We start from the raw sequence: 15,860 nt of genomic DNA on the forward strand, positions 1-15,860 counted from the left end.
TACAGTGAATACGACTACGATACCATTTCAGGATCCAAGTCAGGATCTAATGAAAACAGCATGTTTTTTCTTAATTTTGTTTAAAATGTTACAATGTGAGTATTGAAGTCAGATAGACACGCTTCCGTAAATGAATAAAAAAAATGAATGTCATTTTGACATTCACAAAAATTGTCATTTTATCTTTGCGATTTGTCAATTGTCTTGTTCCTGTGTTGTTCGCATATTCTAATTGCTTATTTTTCTCCCAAGTTTGTTAAAACATTGTTTAATTGTGAGTGTGCATTGATATAAACGAAATGGCAGCAACTACAAATGAATCTACGGAAGAGCGACGTCGCCGGGTAATTTTTATAAAAAGCTTACTTTCTTATGTATAGTGAATCACTATTATTTTGTTCGAAAGAACTATAGTCGCAATCACTTTGCACTAAGAGAATAAGTCTTGTCTTGTTATTAAATCGGTTAAAACTCTCTGACAGTATAAATTTCTTTAATGTTTGTGAAATCTGGATCATTCTTTATAAATACAAAAAATTTTAACAATATTTCGTCTGAGATTATATGGCTAGTCTATAAAAAAAACAACGTAATTTCGCTTTGATAAAATTGCGTCATATTATATCAACAATCTTTATTAACGTTGGAACTAAGTAACTTAAATTACTTAAATATTTTCTTTATATAACTTGACTAACCGATTACAATGAAATTTAGCACACATATAGATGGTAACTTGGATTAACACAGGATAGGGGTTGGCTTTAGAAACTTGCGGCACGAATTTCGGCGTGATTTAAATTTTTTTCGATCGATAATAATGCCCCGAAACATACATTAGCGGCTTTTCGTGCGGAAACTTGTAATTACAGAGAAATCTTAATTTTAATTTTTGAGGTTATGTTCAAAATTGTTTGAGTTGCATTGACAAAACTACCTACAAGAATTGTGTTTGAAAGAGATAACAAATGTCAAAATGTACATTAAAAACCATAGTTCCTTCATAGTTCATTCAAAAGCATGTTGCTGAGGGACAACAATTCATACGGATTATTGGCGAGTAGTATATGATTGGGGCAACATGGGTATGTTTTTAAAAAAGTTAATCACTCAGACCACAGAACAGTAAGAACATAATAGAAGTGCGATGTGGGCGTGGCCCTCGTGTCACTAGTAAGGTAAGATCACCTAACTCGCTCTCAGTTGTGCGCAGAAAAATATTCGAGTCGGTTGTCAACTGTCAAACCTTATTTCCATATTTATTCATTATTTAGAGCGTGTTGTTCGGTATTAGAGTGGAAAAATGATAGCAGACGAAATAATATCAGCAATCGAGGTATTTCATACCATCGGTAAGTCTTATTTTAATTTATTTTAAATATATTTTATGTTACAACTTCGCTTGTCGTAATTTGTCAAAAATTTATAAAAATATTAAGTCAAAATGAACCTTAATCCATAAGAAATAAGTACTAATATAGATTGAACAGCAAACAAGACTTTCTGGAATATTATTGAAATAAACAAACGAATGTCGGATTAGTGATGCATGTGGCGCATATTGACAGTATCGATACTTTAGAAAAGACAAACATTTTAAATATTAAATTTTATTCTATTTTTCCTTAGCTTTCATTTGTCCTATTTATTTATAGATTTTCGAAAGAGCCTAATTTAAAAGAGAAATGGATAATAAATGCAACGTGACGAGTTAACTGGATGCCGAACAGCAATAAGCAGTCTAATAAAGGCCACCGATACATCAAACCTACGGCAGTTCCAAGATTTAAAATAATGCATATTTTCCGTTTGTTTTGTAAATATAGATTTATACTATTCTATTCCGTTTTTTATTTAAATATAATAATATGAAAAGACGTACTTAGTAGTAATAAACATACTCCAAAATGTGACACATTATCCTATACTCATATAATAGAAAGAAAAAAAAAATGCACAAAAATATATTTATTTGTGAATTATCGATAACAAGGCTGACATCCCTTAGAGCATAGCATCAGGTTAATGTCAAGTTAATGTCATTAATTTAGAGTGACACAAATTTCAACCTTATCTTTATGTGTAGAGGTTCAAAGTTATATGTATTGAAAACCAACGCCATCTGTTGTGGAATAGCTGAATGTTTTCGAATTTGGAATTTCTGAGCAAAGAGAAACAAAACAGCTAATATACCTAGGGATGTTATACTAAAATAAACCGTAACTTGGTTCGTTAGGGTACATATTGAAATGCTGAATTTATAACCTAAGTCAGTTGTTACTCAAATTAAGCTGTCCAATCAAAGGCATAGTTTACTTGTAGTGTACTGTATAACTATCGGTTTAAATGTGTGGGTTTGGCGACACTGGTTTTCATACTAATGATGACATTATAGCACTTCTATTATGTTCTTACTGTTCTGTGACTCAGACCCAGACAACCCATTTACATTTGTTGCCCCTGATGGGACTCATACTCAAAGAATTGAGTCCCAGTGGCGTGTTGTATAGAGATTTTTTAAACTATAACCACCCAAACTTCGATGATATTATTAAAGAATATAATATGTGGAGACGCTGATTTGAAAAAAATAAAATTGATCCATTCATTGCCCTTGTAAATTGTATCAAACATGTATAGTTAATTATTAAAAAAATGTTTTTTTTATTGTATGTACATTGCACACAAATTGTTAGTAACAGAACCGAATCTGTCCACCCCGACTCCACGTGGTACTTGTCTGTCATACACTTATTTATTTATTTATTTATTTATTTATTTAGCCTTTTTGACTGGGTGAGAATGGTTTTTCTACTATTTTTTTGGCTATAATGTTTTCATCACTAAAGTATATCTCTCAACTCAGTGTGCCTTCTGGCAAAGGCCTCCTCCAGTAATTTCCATTGCTTCCGGTCTTTGGCGACTCTCCTCCATTTGGGTCCTGCGGTAAGTTTAAGCTCATCTTCCCAGCGCATATGTTGTCGTCCTCGACTTCTCTTGCCATCCCTTGGATACCAGTTGGTGACAATTTGGCTCCATTTTTCTTGTCTAGATCTCAACATATGGCCGGTCCATCTCCATTTTTGGAGGTCTATTCTTTCCAGGATATCGGTAAGTTTTGTTTTCGCTCTTAATTGCAGGTTACTTATTCGATCTTGCCTTTTGGTTCTTGTCAAGCTCCGTTCCATGCTTCTCTGGCACTTTGCTAATTTATCTCGATGGTATTTCGTAAGGGACCATGTTTCGCAGCCGTAGGTGATGCATGGAAGGATACAGGTGTTGAAGACTTTCCGTTTTATTGCCATGCTGTGATCTTTTGATTTTACAATTTCTTTTAGAGACCAAAATCTTTTCCATCCATTGGCAATCCTCTTATTTAGTTCTCTGGTTGTTTGGTCTCTAGTGGAGATTATCTGACCCAAGTAGCAATAATCATCGACATATTCTATTTGTTGATCTTCGATTATGATGGGATCCATTACTGAGTTGGTCATCAGTTTCGTTTTTGTAATGTTCATCTTTAAACCCACTTTCGAGCTCTCTTTATTTAGAGATTTGATCATCTTCCCTAGTGTCTTTGGATTTTCTTCCAGTAGAACAAGATCATCCGCAAATCTTAAATGGTTTAGTTTTCTTCCAGCTACGTTGAGGCCCAGATGCTCCCAGTCCAGATTACGAAAGACGTTCTCCAAGACTGCTGAGAACAACTTAGGCGACATTGGGTCACCCTGTCTTACTCCTCTCTTGATCCTGAATTCTTTACCCAAGGCTTCCAATTGTATTCTTGCTTTGCTGTTTGTATATATATTCTTAATAATGTTAATATACGTAGCAGGTATACCTTGCCTTCCTAAGCTCTCCCATATTGCTTTATGACTAATGCAATCAAATGCCTTAGCATAGTCTATAAAAGCTATATACAATGTCTTGTTGAACTCGTTATACTTTTCGATTATCTGTTTTAGTGTGTGAATGTGGTCTATTGTAGAAAAGTTTCTTCTGAATCCTGCTTGCTTGTCATACACTAGAGTGTATTAAAAAAGTCGGAGGCGCGGAGGAGCGTGGCGCCCGCGTGTGCTGAGGAGCAGGCAGAGTCAAGCGAGCCGGAGTGGCTGAGGCTGGTCGCCAAAGGCAACCAAAAAGCCGAAGCTACGAAGGCGAGTGAAGACTCCTGCCTGCAACGAGGTACACGGGGGCAAGCGCCACGTTCTGCAGCGCCGGAGCAGTCAAGAAAGCCCATAATCTTCAGTATATTTCTAACTACATTTCACTACATAGTACAAAACAAAGTCGCTTTTTCTGTCCCTATTTGCCTATGTCCCTTTGTATGCTTAAATCTTTAATACTATGCAACGGATTATGATGCGGTTTTTTTAAATAGATAGAGTGATTTAAGAGGAAGGTTTTAGTATATAATTTATTAGGTTTTAGACAAAGCGGGCGAAGCCGCGGGCGGTATGCTAGTATAAATATAAATTCAAAAAAAAAAAATAGAAGGGGGGGTTTCCGCACCCCCCCACTTCACAGGGGGTCTCCCCTTACCTCCCCCCTCCCTTTCCCTCCCCTACCCCCCCTTAATTCGTGCCGCAAATTTCTAAAGAAATACCCAGGATAGGCTTCATCCCGGAAATCCCACGGGAACGGGAACTTTGTGGGTTTTTCTTTTAAAAGAAGCCGCGGGCGGAAAGCTAGTTTATAATATATTTGTTAAACAAAACCTGACAGATAAGAATATGAGTCAACAAACTTTGAATTCTTGATTGTATTTCTTATCAATTATCACAGGTGCGTCAAAATATAATATAAATAAATATTATAATATTATTTATAATAGATATTTTCAACTAATCCTCAAACAAAGTGTAGATTAATTAGGAATTGACAGTTTGTTTTTTTAATTATCTCACAAATTTTAATGTTGAATTTTTATATCAGTGTTAACATATTTAATAGCAAGCTGACTTTTTACTAGATTCATGCATCTCAACGTATCTGCGTGAAATAGTTTTGTAATTATTGATGTTTAACAACATTTGTTACTGTCCTCTGACATGGTAGCACATCTATCATACCGATTTTAATGACAATTCATTTGATAAGATCATTAGCAATTCTAAAATTGTAACATAACAGGTGTTACTGGGTCCGCTGCCAGCTGGTTTCCTCAGAGCAGATGCACCTGCAGACACCGTGGACGCAGATTACCAAGCTGCGTTGGCCCTCCAACAGCAGTTGTGTGGAGCTACGGTATGTGGATTTTATCTTATTACTTATTATTGGTGTACCTTGTAATTGGCGTATGGCGTATGTAATCGGCATATATTTAATGTATGACTAGCTGTGCCGCGCGGTTTCACCCGCGTGGCTCCGCTCCTGTTGGTCTTAGCGTGATTATATATAGCCTATATTACTCGTGGATAATGTAGCTTTCGAATGGTGAAAGAATTTTAAAAATCGGTCCAGTAGTTTATGAGCCTATTCATTACAATCAAACAAACAAACAAAGTTTTCCTCTTTATAATATTATTACTATTAGTGTAGATTAGCTGCAAGGTACCTTGTACAAATAAATAAATAATAAATTACTAACTATGCGCAACCTCGCCCCGGTAGTAATGTTTATTTTATATTTAATCATTTTATTGATGATTGTCCTAATCCCAATGCATAGAAATCGAATGAATCTTAAAATACATTCAGTAGATCTTGAGTTATAAGTCGTCGCACAGGATTTATTTTTAACACATATTGATTATTGCAAACTCAATAGTAGGTAGTAGATATAAAGATATAGTAAATATAGGAATTTGTCGACAACGGTTGGAAGATTCTGCATAATAAATATCAGTCTCTATAGGCTCAAGCTAGTTCGACATAAAATGTTGATCTGTAACTTGCTAAACCCATTTCTATTTCTTTTCAATATATTAGTGGAAAGAATAAAAGTGTTTCTACTGTATTAGATAGCTTCAAACATCCATATTAATACATCTTGTTATTTGAATTAGTAGAAGATGATAATTTAATACTTTGTCCCCAGAAAAAAGTAATTATATAAGCAACAAATTATATTATGCACTATTTCTAATTACGCAAAAGATGTACATTGCTCTAGGTCAGTATCGAGCCGATGACCTACATGCGTGTGTGCGTGCACCTCCCAATAGACCATTGACCTTGATAATAATTAGTTGCATGCATTATGTTTTTAATAATTGTTTTAGTGTCAGGTATTTGTTACAATAAATATTGTTTGAAAACATATAAAATACTAGCTAGCATTTCACCCACGGCTTCGCCCGCGTACTCGTAGGTACACTCGTTAAACTACTTTACTTTCCCATGGAATTTCTTGGATTAAACCTTGTCCTTATTGTGTCCTTATTACATGTCAAGCTATGTCTGTACCATCTAACTCGGTTCAGTGGATGAGGCGTTAAGAAGGCAGCCAGAAAGATACTAGATAGTTATTTTGACATTTATAATATTAAGGTTGGATAATGGATTGTTTTGTAGTTTAATAAATTTAATAAATAATGTAGCGTGAAATCCATACTAAGAAGTAAGAACAACATGAATACGAAAGTATGTCGCTGTCACGGCTAAACCCCAACATCGGTTTTAATAACATAATACCTATACTGTATTTAAAAAAGTACAAGGCGTGTCGTGTAATATAGGATCACTTATTTGTTAAAAAAAAATCCGTTGTTTTATCAGCGGGCTAAACCGCAGACACAGTACTTTAAAAGTAGAAATAAAAACCTTCGTGTTTAAGCAACGTTGGTTGAGAACGACACAAAATACAAATAACTATATTATGACGTACAGTACATACCAAGAAAATTGTTTTCATTTTGGGCAGTACAGTATAAGCTATTACCTACCTCGAACGAGGTTTTTATATGGCTTTGAAAGTAATTAACAGCTTCGTGGTATAATGCTAGCAGTGCCAGTGTGTATTTAATGAAGAATCGAAGTATTTATTGTGTAACTAATTGTTTTTAAGTGAATATGTCGACCTAGAAACGTCGTAAATTATCTCGATATATTTTAATTATTTTTTGTTTATTTGTATCTATAGTATCTACTTATAGGCTTGTGAAGTGTACACTCAAATAAACGTGTGCAAAATTTTATGGACTTGATATATAGAATTCTTTCATAAAGATTGTTTTTTACTAGTAATAATTCGTTCATCATAACATAATACGCTTTTACCTCTAAGGGCCCCTTTGAAGGTCTTAAATTGTCTTGTAAGGATTCCCTCGATTATACCTACCTAATATGTGAGTTTCTTCAATCAATTGTATTCTACCATGACTTCTAAACATCGGGATATACTTGATGTAAGCTTTCAATAAAATTGTTTTACATATCTATTTCCTAAACTAAGTTTAATTGCAGTCGTATATCTTTCGTCCCTATCTCGCATACGCAAAATATAGAGACGTACATATTTTATACATTGTTCTCTTTTACACAGTTTTTCTCGTGACGTCAGCACTCGTACTTATGTCTAAGTAACTAGAGAGTAGAGACTAGATAGTTACTAGGATATATGTATAGTCTATGTATTTTATGTATTACGTATTATTGGTTTTAATGAAGTCTACGTTCGCAGATGCCGCCGGCCGGCCCGCCTCTCACAGCTCGGCTGAGCGTCACCATCGCGCAAGCGAAACTTGTCAAGAATTATGGTGAGTTTTCAAATATAAATCAAGAATATGAAAGAATAAACTGTTTTAAATAGAAATTAAAGAATTTAACTATATCCGAGAAATAATCTCATTTAATTAATATTTGAAGTTGCATTCAATAAATAAATAATTAATAGAGTCAAGTCGGAGTCGCAGTCATCAACTTCAAATAAAATGTTTAATGCATTTTTATTGTACAATTTTATGACCAATCTTATCTGATATATCTCCCTAAATTCGAAAATAAATGGATTTGAATTTTAATTACTTTTAAAATAAAAGCTTGTTTTGTATTGTATCAGACAAAAAAACGGAACTAATTTCGGTCAAAATATCGTCATCTTGGATTCATGATTTAAACATGATATTTTATTTTTTATCTTATTTGTTTCTTTATCATGTGAAAACTTTATTAAATGTCTGTTTGTCCGTCCATCACGCTAGGCCTCACCCGCATGGACCCGTACGTGCGCCTGCGCGTCGGCCACTGTATATACGAAACGCAAACGGACCCCAGCGGCGGGAAAACACCCAAATGGAACAAAATGATACATTGGTGAGTTTGGTTCATATGTTATTTATCTAATATATAAAAATCAATGCCACTTTTCGTTGTAATTCCATAACTCGAGAACGGCTGAACCGATTTCGATAATTCTTTTTTTATTATATTCCTTGAAGTACGAGGATGGTTCTTATGTAGAGAAAACGTTAATATGTACCACGGGCGAAGCCGGGGCGGACCGCTAGTATAATTATAATTCTTTATTCATCTGTATAAAAAAGCTTATTGTACTAAGAGCTAGCGCGCAAGAGCAACTTTTGTCTCCGTAACTATTTTGTCTCTCCCATCAACTCTATGGGGAGTTGTGTCGCTACGTACGCGCACTTTCTTACTAGCCCATAGAGTTGATGGGAGAGACAAAATAGTTGCGGAGACAAAAGTTGCTCTTGCGCGCTAGCTCTTTATTTGCAAAATAGTTCAGGATACATCGCCCATTTTTGCAAGTGACTACTATCAAGCTGATTTTCCGTTTGTAGCTTTATTTTGATGAGACACCGAATAATTTCGTGTACGAAACTCTCGATTGTGGTAGCTAACACAGATAACAAGGATAACATTTTTTGATTTGATGGTTCTCAAATATTTATTACGCAATTTGTAGGACAATATGTCTGTTGAATTATATAAACATTAACTAAGTGAAAACAAAAAAAAATCAGCTTGTTAGTAATCATTTATGATGACCTCGTTATCGATACACTTTGGAAAGGGGGACTCTTTGAACAAACCATAGATTTTGTAGGACAAATATTTTTTCGAATAATTTAGGTAATTATCATTGAGATTGAACAAAAAAAAAATCAGTTAGTAATAAATATTTGAGAACCATCAAATCAAAAATTTTTATCCTTGTTATCTCTGTTAGCTACCACAATCGAGACTTTCGTACACGAAATTATTCGGTGTCTCATCAAAATAAAGCTACAAACGGAAAATTAGCTTGATAGTAGTCTCTTGCAAAAATGGGCGATGTATCCTGAACTAAAATTAACTGAGAGTTGAAATGACTTCATAGAAAGTCTCGAATTTCGAATACTGATTTTTGTGTGTGTTTGTGTGATGTTTATATTTTTTTAAGCTTTTGCCTTTCGTGTGGTCCTTTTGGCCTAGTTCTGACAATTTGAGTGTGCATTTCTTTTTTTTTGTAAAAATAATTATTATAAGCAATTTTTATCATAACTGTCGAAGGAAAAATGTTTGAAAGACATGTCGTCTTGGCTGGGTCGCTCGAATTTTACATATAAAGTTTAGATTTGAAAGATAGTTCACTTACACAATAATATAGGCTTATCGTTTGAAAATTTGTTACAAATTTCATTTAAAACTACAACTTTTTATTATTTGATCAAACGAATGCGTGTGCAATATACATTTTACACTATTTACTGCCATTTGTAAATGCGAATTATAAAAATAGCGAAGAATTATTATAATTAACTGTAATATTAACACACCACGCGTAAATTGGCTGTTTTATATTTTTAACTTAGTTTAAAAAACAACAAAGTTTATAAATACTTTCAATAAACTTATAAATTTAATCATTATTATAAGTAATTTAAATAAACTATTTATAATAACGTATTAACAATTTTAGGTATGTAAATAACATATGTGTTTTGTAAAAACTGGTTTAAGAAACACGTTTCAAACCAACACATTTAATTCAGGAAGTTATGAATAAAAAACATGATACATATTTTCATTTTATGTTTGTCAACGTAATTTTATACGCAAAACGGTACGGTTTTAATTAAAATACTTTTCGATTTCACGACAAAATTACGAAAACATTCTTCGCGACATTCTTTAAAAATGCAATATATTTTTATGATGAAATGTTGCATGTGCGCGAATAATATTCATGGTTGTTATAAATGTTGCCAGAATATTGGAGAAGTTTTTGTAAATCGTTTTATTTCCTTGTTATTTAGACTGAATTTATTAATATTGAGTTTAACAATGTATAATTTTGATCCCTTTTTAAATCAAAATAATCTTATTCTGCTGATAAATGCATATTACCTATCGATATTCTAATAAATTGGAACCCAAATCATGTTTTCTGTTCTTTAAAATTTTCTCATTTATAGTGCATTTGAACGCTATAAAACAAAATAATATGTTCTAAAATGGTATATTTTTTTCTTCATCATAATAAATTCTTTCCCTCACCATTAAAACTCACTTAAAAAAAGCAATGCAGGCACGACCTACATTCAGTTCACATAAATAAAGTTATTGGTTTTTGGTGCAACAAATTACAATTCAACTAGAGAACAAAGAAAAATTGTAGTGTTACAATTTTTGTCATAAAGATTCATCTCTCCTAGATTTGATTTTTTCGTTTGTTTGTTTATGTTATGATTAAACTCAACAACATCTCAACCTATTTTAAAAAATTATTTTACCATTAGGATACATACACATCTTTGCTTAGCAGCAAAACCTATAGGTATTTTTTTATCCTGGGACAAACTGGACGAAGCCGGACGAAGGCACTATCTTTTAGAATTATTGCAACATGATGTTTGTTTTAAATATAATACAAATGGCATTATATTTATATCAATGTATACGAAAGTTTAAAGTTGAACAACCGATACACTTTAGATCTTATCAACTTTTATACGACCGCGACGGTTGATATTGATAGCATCTTAAATTTAATTTTCACCTTTAGATGACCGATCAACTGCTTATGTACCCTTCAATTCAAGTTAGGTTAAAGTACTAAACCAATGACCTATAATATTGTTCCTATCTTTTCCCTAAATAAAAAAAAAGTTAAATAAATACATCGTCAATTGCTGGATAGTGCGTTCAACTTTCAAACAATACAATTTTTATTCAATGCAGCAATCCATACTAATATTATAAATGCGAAAGTAACTCTGTCTGTCTGTCTGTTACTCAATCACGCCTTAACTACTGAACCAATTTGCATGAAATTTGGTATAGAGATATTTTGATACCCGTGAAAGGACATAGGCTATTTTTTACCCCGGGAAATAGGATAGGTTTAATCCCAGAAATCCCACGGGAACGGGAACTTTTTGAAACTTTTTGACTACGCGGGCGAAGCTGCGGGTGGAAAGCTAGTAAACACATAAATTTCAAATTAAAGCCTTTTAAATGTCTCTAGAACTATCAACGAGCATGATTTTGTGGCAAAATTCGAATCTTAGAGCTAAGGCCTATAGAACTAACAAGCTTACCGCCCGCGGCTTTTCGCGCTTTGTCCAAAACCTAATAAATAATATACTCAAACCTTCCTCTTGTATCACTCTATCTATTTAAAAAAAACTGCATCAAAATCCGTTACGTAGTTTTAAAGATTTTAAGCATACAAAGGGAAATAGGGACAGAGAAAGCGACTTTGTTTTATACTATGTAGTGATTGTAATACCGTATTATAAAGTCATGTATACAATGAAAAGTTAAAACTATTCAAATAACTTTAAAAACAACTTATATAAAACCCTCAAACACGCACATGCTGACGTAATTCAAGAATTAGAAGTGAAATAGGATTGACAATGGACATTTCCTTTGAAATACACGCGTTTATGTCGCAAGGAAGATTTGTGGCTTCTTTATTAATAATCAGTTCTAGAAGGTTGCTGTTTTCTATCTGGTTTTCTGATTTTTCAATCCTTGGTTAAAACTTATTCATCGAATAACGTTCTAATTGTTCGTATTTGTCAGTTTACAGGTGATATTTTTAACCGACTTCAAAAAAAAGGAGGAGGTTATCAATTCGGCCGGTATGTTTTTTTTTTTATGTATGTACACCGATTACTCCGAGGTTTCTGAACCGATTTACGTGATTCTTTTTTTGTTCGATGCGGGATGGTGTCGAATTGGTCCCATAAAAATTTTATTCGGATAGGCCCAGTAGTTTTTATTTTATGAGCATTTTTGTCTGTAGGTATTTGTAAATTTTGCAAGTGCAAGTTTGAAGTCGGTTGTTTTTAACGCAGTTATCACTTGTAAAATGTTCTTTATTGGACGGATAAATTTTAACCAAGGATTGAAAAATGGCCCCTAAATTTATTTTTTTAGGATTGACGGAAATTTTATTTCAATGTCATGAAGTTCTCCTAATTTGCCACTTGGAGAGACTGTTTAGGTTATTAAGTAGACAATTTATTCTTCATCCTATCCTGTAATTTTGACATATAAACCCCCCCTCCCCCTCCATTTATTACATACATGTACTTTCTTATTACTCCGTCACTGACCATGTAAAACGTTACCTTTGAACAAAATACAAACGAACATTAAACCTCCTCTTTTTGGAAATCGAATATATTTATTTATTTTATACGAACAGAGAACCTCTCCTTTCTGGAAATCCGTTAAAATTTATTTATATCAGATTTTACACCCATACGAAACAAACTACGAAAGTTGCTTATTAATAAAATAATACTACACAACAATTGTTTTCCCAGCCTCTTACCTCCAGGCGTAAATTCCATCTACCTGGAGATTTACGACGAATGCTCGTTCACAATGGATGAGCTGATTGCCTGGACCCACATCACGATACCAGCTGCTGTTCTCAATGTGAGTATTTTGTACTGCTAGTGTATAAATATAAAAAAATATTACTAAATGAGGTTCAGGAATAAGACGGATATAGAGTACCAAATACCAATATTCATCTGATTATTGATTTGTCCATTAGAGATAAAATACTGATTAAAATCAATTTCTAATACATCAGTGGTTCAGTCACTCCAGAAGAATAGTCTTGTGAAAATCACCATCACTATCCTTAAAAGATATCTACTGAATTTATGGAAATTGATTCCACGATTAGATTCACTGATCAGCAAATAAAAGTTTGATTTAACAATAGTGTAATAAAACAATGTTGTGTGTAAAATAATTTCGATTTTAAGAAACCCAATAACAAGTAATACTATTTCTTTCTCTATTGCATTACTTGTCTATTGTATTGTCTCTCCAATAAGAATGCAGAGATAAGATTATTTGAAATAAAATGTCTCATTTCCAGGGTGAAACTCACGAAGACTGGTATCCCTTGAACGGGAAACAGGGCGACGGTGTTGAGGGGATGATCAATCTCGTTCTCAGCTATTCGGTTAGTTTTATTAAAAGTATATTTTTAATGTATATCCATTATTTATATGAATAATATCTGTCAGTCAGGTTAAGTCTATTTTATTACCAAATTTCGATAAATTCGATTGATTGCTAGCTGTCGAAAAATTCGGTCCTAAACCCTATGATATATAAAAGAGCTAGATACGTTACCCGCTCTCTATTTTGGCAAGAAAAAACTCAGGTAAGTGCCCGAGTTTCACTTAGTCACGCACCATTCAGCGTCGTGGCTGGACGTTCTTTTTGTATTTTAATCGGCAGTTGTTATTACGAAGTACATGAGTGAGACATGTATTATATCTCGTGCGTGAGAGTGAAAGAGAGAACAACTGTATTGGTGATAATGCGTTAGTAAGTAGGTATGTATTAATTACGCTGTTTTTTAGTGCAATGATGTTGGCGTATGCCGCGTCTACTAGTATAATAGGTCATTGCCTAAACCGTCAAATATAATTGAAACAATCAGCGCGCGAGATGTGTCCCGTCATATGCCTTTCAGAATTTAATCTTTGCAAGTGAAAATGTTGATAAATTATGATCTAACGTGAAATAATGCGTTAAATTGTAAGCAATATGTTACTGGTCATAATTAATTTATCGATGTACATATTACCATGTCGCTTCAATTTTACAATAAATGTTACTTCTAACCGTGTTCTTGCTTCCTTATTATTCGATTTTAATATTTTTTAGTTTGTTGGAATACTCCCAAAAAGTCTACCAAGCAGCTAAGAGCTAATAAAATAATTCTGCACAGGTGGGCCCAGCAACAGTAGCAACGTTCCCACCGGTGCTGGTGGTGCCCAGCACGGGCGTGGGCTACGCGACCATGCCGGTGTACCCTGCGCCCTACCCGCACCCGCAGCAACAGCAGCAGCAGCAACAACAGCAACAGCAGCAACAGATCACTGAGGAGCAACTGGCGCAGGTGAATAGGAAAAAAAAAATATTGGTCTAAAAAATAGTATCGTCAGCAACAGATCACTGAGGAGCAGCTGGCGCAGGTAAATAAGAAAAAATATTGGTTAACAAAAATAGCATTGTCAGCAACAGCAGCAACAGATCACTGTGGAGCAACTGGCGCAGGTGAATAGGAAAAAAAAAATATTGGTCTAAAAAATAGTATCGTCAGCAACAGATCACTGAGGAGCAGCTTGCGCAGGTAAATAAGAAAAAATATTGGTTAACAAAAATAGCATTGTCAGCAACAGCAGCAACAGATCACTGAGGAGCAACTGGCGCAGGTGAATAGGAAAAAAAATGACGTGTGTCACTCGGGGACTGCCGCGGTAAAGCTATTGTATGCTATGCCTTCAAGCCACACCTCCGCCCGTCGGAGTGGGGAGCGTGAGGTTTTTTCGTTACGGAATTTCTCGATTCGGTCCCCGCGCTCAAGGCCCGCGATAGAAGCTATGCAATAGCTTAAAAACAAAATATTGGTTTAATAAAAAAATAGTATCGTCAGCAACAGCAGCATCAGATCACGGAGAAACAGCAGCTAGCGCAGGTGTATGAACAAAAAATGATAAATTATTTACATGAATCAAGCTTATGATGGAGTTTGAAATCTGTACCATTTCAAATAACCATATTGTATGTACAATTTCAGTACATAATATATTTTCGAAGCATTTTTCTTATCTGCTCTGTAAAATCAGACTATTTAAGAATATGTTTCTTTATTAATATGTAACAAATTATTTATTCCAGATCCAAGAGATGTTCCCGAGCATCGATAAGGATGTTATAAAATCCGTAGCTGAAGCGAACCGCGGGAACAAGGAGGCAACTATTAACTCGCTATTGCAAATGTCAGAATAGATGTTATAATATATATGTTCTGTCTAACGTCTAGTTTATTGGAAAAATTATCATAGTTAAAAGTTAATATTAATATTTTCATCGACATCATCACCACATTAAAATAGCTTTAAAGAACTAATCTTAATCTATAAAAAGTTCTTCATAAAATACCTGAAATGTAACTTACGTAAATAAAGTTTATCATCTTTGTTCATTCATCATCATCACATTGACGTACTATAAACATAAATTAACTAAACTCCCAATCGTTCTAAAGTTGTTCAAAAATGTCCTAACATCGTTGTATATGTACATATAAAACGTTCATTCAAATTAACACCTTATTTCGTGGCAGTAATGTTCAAAGTCTATTGTATGCGCTCATTAGAAAACTCTGCCTAATAGACGCAAAGGCAGAGTATTGTTTAGGACAATTTTCAAGCGCGATTGTGATTTTAGTTGTATATTGTACGTCAATGCATCACCATAATTATTGATATCACCATCATCAACGAAATCATTAAAAATAAATATAATTAATCATAAAAATGCCATCTTTATGTGTTTTTGCTCCCATTGAAGAGACACTTGCCTTCTATAAAATTGCCATATGTAAAATTATGTTTGTTTATCTTAATATATATAAATCTCGTGTCACA

The 15,860-nt window shown here is 33.8% G+C and overlaps 1 protein-coding gene across 2 annotated transcripts; it reads left to right on the top strand.

Moving 5' to 3' along the window:
* Nucleotides 1-205: 205 nt before the first annotated feature.
* On the top strand, nucleotides 206-15,827 carry LOC123701328 (toll-interacting protein-like). Of its 2 annotated transcripts, XM_045648761.1 has the most exons (9): nucleotides 206-344; nucleotides 5,134-5,247; nucleotides 7,625-7,700; nucleotides 8,145-8,256; nucleotides 12,723-12,837; nucleotides 13,292-13,378; nucleotides 14,156-14,302; nucleotides 14,379-14,402; nucleotides 15,109-15,827. In XM_045648761.1, the coding sequence occupies exons 1-9, from the start codon at nucleotides 300-302 to the stop codon at nucleotides 15,217-15,219; spliced, it is 831 nt and encodes a 276-aa protein (XP_045504717.1). In that variant the 5' UTR covers nucleotides 206-299; the 3' UTR covers nucleotides 15,220-15,827. The 2 variants fall into 2 exon arrangements, with proteins under 2 accessions (XP_045504717.1, XP_045504716.1); XM_045648760.1 differs by lacking the exon at nucleotides 14,379-14,402 and having other exon boundaries at nucleotides 14,156-14,326.
* The last annotated feature ends 33 nt before the right edge of the window (nucleotides 15,828-15,860 follow it).

The sequence above is a fragment of the Colias croceus genome, chromosome 21, assembly GCF_905220415.1.
Source record: "Colias croceus chromosome 21, ilColCroc2.1".
In the NCBI taxonomy this organism is placed as follows: domain Eukaryota; kingdom Metazoa; phylum Arthropoda; class Insecta; order Lepidoptera; family Pieridae; genus Colias; species Colias croceus.